Source organism: Branchiostoma lanceolatum, chromosome 7 (assembly GCF_035083965.1).
Source record: "Branchiostoma lanceolatum isolate klBraLanc5 chromosome 7, klBraLanc5.hap2, whole genome shotgun sequence".
Classification (NCBI taxonomy): Eukaryota; Metazoa; Chordata; class Leptocardii; order Amphioxiformes; family Branchiostomatidae; genus Branchiostoma; species Branchiostoma lanceolatum.
The window spans coordinates 7,722,597-7,725,922 of record NC_089728.1 but is presented as its reverse complement, the minus strand read 5'-3'; the positions used below and the strand labels follow the sequence as shown (position 1 = coordinate 7,725,922).

At 42.6% G+C, this 3,326-nt stretch overlaps 1 protein-coding gene across 1 annotated transcript in view; it reads right to left on the bottom strand.

Annotated features, from left to right (window-relative positions):
* Positions 1-1,157: 1,157 nt before the first annotated feature.
* LOC136438967 (low-density lipoprotein receptor-related protein 12-like) overlaps positions 1,158-3,326 on the bottom strand; it is a 9,854-nt gene continuing 7,685 nt past the window's right edge. Inside the window, exon 13 of the mRNA XM_066434034.1 lies at positions 1,158-3,164. Coding sequence (XP_066290131.1) covers positions 2,264-3,164 — 901 coding nt within the window. The 3' untranslated portion in view covers positions 1,158-2,263. The remainder of the gene's footprint in view (positions 3,165-3,326) is intronic.

Genomic DNA, 3,326 nt, shown 5'->3' with positions numbered 1-3,326 from the left:
TCATCGAAATGGCACGCAGCAACCTGCCTTGCCCACACAGTGTATTGATTGTAATACTTATCAGAGTATCAGACAGCCTCGCAACGTCTTGTGTACCTTAGCTTTGAACAATTAGGGCGCACCTTTCCCGAGTACGATCTCCGCCCTCCTGGACTCACCTTTTCGCCATTAATTTTCTTCCTTTGTTTGTAGTGCCTTCCATTTGTCGACGAGGTCTCCAAAATAACTAGGTGCGTTGTTAAGGAACCATACATACTTTGATGGTTCCCATTTCGTCCGCATACTGTTCCTATAAGAAGCATATTCTTGTTTTCGTAATTGTCAAGGTCTTCAGGTAATAGCTTTCATTAGAGTCCTTTTACACATAAGTCTACAGTTTGCTTAAGTCTCCGAGGATGGTCAGGATGGTGCCATGGACTTTCCGTTTATTTTTGTTCGCCACATTTATGTGATCTATCACAGAATTCATTAGGGGGGCTTTCGATAATAAACATTTGACTTTAAACTGGGGTTTACATTCTTACGTCACCATTTAATCAATCGCTAGCAAGGTAAACTTTGCGAGGAGAAGAATGTAGTGTCTCCATAGACAGGACGGACAGACTATCAGTACACACTTTCCTCACTCCCAATGGTACGATTTCTGACGAACTCTAGCTATCTAAGCACAACGATCAACTAAAACACTACAGGATAATAAAATGCAAAACTTTCAAAATGTTTAGTTCTGTATTACACCCAGGTAACTCAGATACTTAATCCCTTCAAATGCCCTCATTTTCTATCAAGAATTATTCTGAAATGACCGTAATAGAATAATTACGGAATTTCATACCCAGCTATATTTAGAGATTTTGTAAATTTCTTGTTTTACCTCTGAAGGTTTTCCTTGCTTAGATTCTTATTCAATAATGTCTGAGCTGTCTTAAGGATACTATGGATAAAACACTGCTTGAGGAATCAGGCCAATTCCATCCCGTCACTCTTTTTGGACCCCTCTGGAACCTTTGACCCAGCTTCCTGTTAGTGTCCCCAATGTGCCTTGCATTCAAATGCAGAACAGCTGACACACACGACTACAAACAAACAGACATCTGATTACAATACATATACCTCCGTTTTCATAGCCGGAAAAAAGAACAAATAACAATCAATAATATAATTTGGATAACTTTATTTTCTGTTGAGCAAAAAAAAAATTACAAAGATGAAGAACTAAAAATATCTTTGAATCATTCTAGGTATAGGCTTCGGTATCTTGTTACAGTTCATAATGTTATACATTCTGACTTCTGCTATACTGGTTGTTTATAAAATTATACTTTTCCTTTTAATATTCCATGCAGTTTGTCTCCTCAATATTGCATCAAATCATCAGATATTATATTACGTTACCACAAATTTACAATCTGTTTATACATTTATTTGACATCTCTCTGTACATTGGGAAACATCCATATTTACAGCTCACACAGTGGAAACATGGCATTCTCACATCAGTCATGATAATAACAACAATTCCCATATCTTGGCTTGGTTAAAATGCTCATTTTCCTTAAGTATATGGCATCAACATTGTCTAAAACAGGATAAATGAGACTTAATATGGCAGGCAACTCATAACATGGAAGCTCCATTACAATACATCTTGGCTGTAATATGCATTGCAAACATATTACATAAGTAAGGCAAACCTCTTCATAGCAGTTAAAAGACGGACAATTATTGCACTGTTACCTAAACTGCTACAAAACGATTGACCCCTTTGAACACAGGAGGATGGCCTGCTACAAGAGCAAGTAAAAACTTAAAGATTAAAAATGTAGGGAAAAAAAGGACAGTAAGATCACAAACTAATAGGACAACTAAAAATCTTAATGCAAACTTGTCTTACAAGAGGATAGATTGGAGGCAAACAAAACTACAGTCATGGATTATCACATTGGGAATCCCCTGAGTCCCCTTCACGTCTAGGACATGTAAAGGCTTCAGTGTACACTAGTGTTTCTCTCTGAGTATACAATGTATTTCTGTTTACGATTTTTACATCTGCATATATACATATATGATTTCCATCTCTTCTAACAGAGGGCCTGGTTACTTGGCACTGATTCAGTCTCTTTTTGATGTAAAGGTTTCATAATGAAGACTACAGCTCTCTCTTGAAGCTAGGAATTGTCAGAAGATTTTCTAGTTGAATAGCACATTCAGTACAAAAGCAACTGGCATAGATAATCTTATGCAGGAGGATTTTGTCGGTAGACTAACAGCTTTCGTCTCCTGTCTGCTGTAGAAGTGGCAGTTGTCCGTTGTCGACATGGAATCCCACCGACCCCTCTGAACTGACGGACTCCATAGATTGCGAACGTGAGCTTCTGACGTCGTCATCCTCACTTCTATCTCCTCCATTGCTGTTGAGATTTGGAGCTTCGTGAACTTGAAAGCTTCTTCCGTCTCCTGTAGATATTTGGGAGAAGGGTTGGCTGCTCGAGTGAATGATGACAGTTGCAGTGCCGTTGGCCACGTCAGCCCCTAAATCCAACAGTTCCGAGTCACTGGAGCTTCTGCTACCACGACTCTGTTGATCTTCCTCTTGCCGAGATGTGGATGGCAGAGCAGCAGCACTGACTGGTGGAAACATGGGTGGGGAGGGGGGCAGGAAATCAGACTTGCTGATGGGTGGTGCTTGGAACTCTGGGATAGCAGCAGCAGCACCCATGGGGGGTTCACTCTCCCCGATGATTCTGTTGGTTTCGTTGTCGGTGTCTTCGGAATCAGAGTTTCCCGCCGAGCTGATCGATGCGCGGATTCTGAGTGACCCGTCCGCCTGTCGGGTGACTTCCACCCTGTCGCTCACCGTGCTCTGCATGCTCTCGCTGGATCGGGTGACCGTGAGCGCTATCCGTTCCTGGCTCTCTCCCGTGATGACGGCCTGGGTGGTGCTCGTGGACTCGCTGCTACGGCTGCGGCGTAGGAACTGCCTCATCTGTTGTAGCCGCCGCCCCGGCCTCATGTTCATGGCCGCCTGCACGTGCTGGGTGAACGCCGTGTGGGCCTCCTGAAACTGCCGAGGTCCGTGAGACGCCACTGCGACGTGGTAGGAGGGCGGTGCCTCCCGGCGGTTCAACTCGTGCTGCAGCCGCATCATCGGTGTGTCAAACCGGCTGGAGATAATACAGTTCCATGTTAGAAAATACTTACTGCAATAGCTTCATTTATTCATTTATTTATTTCATCATAAGACGGCTGGTTGGCTGGATGATTGGTGCATGTACACGTAATAGTGTAACATTTAACATTAAAAGAGCACATGTTATTCAATTCAG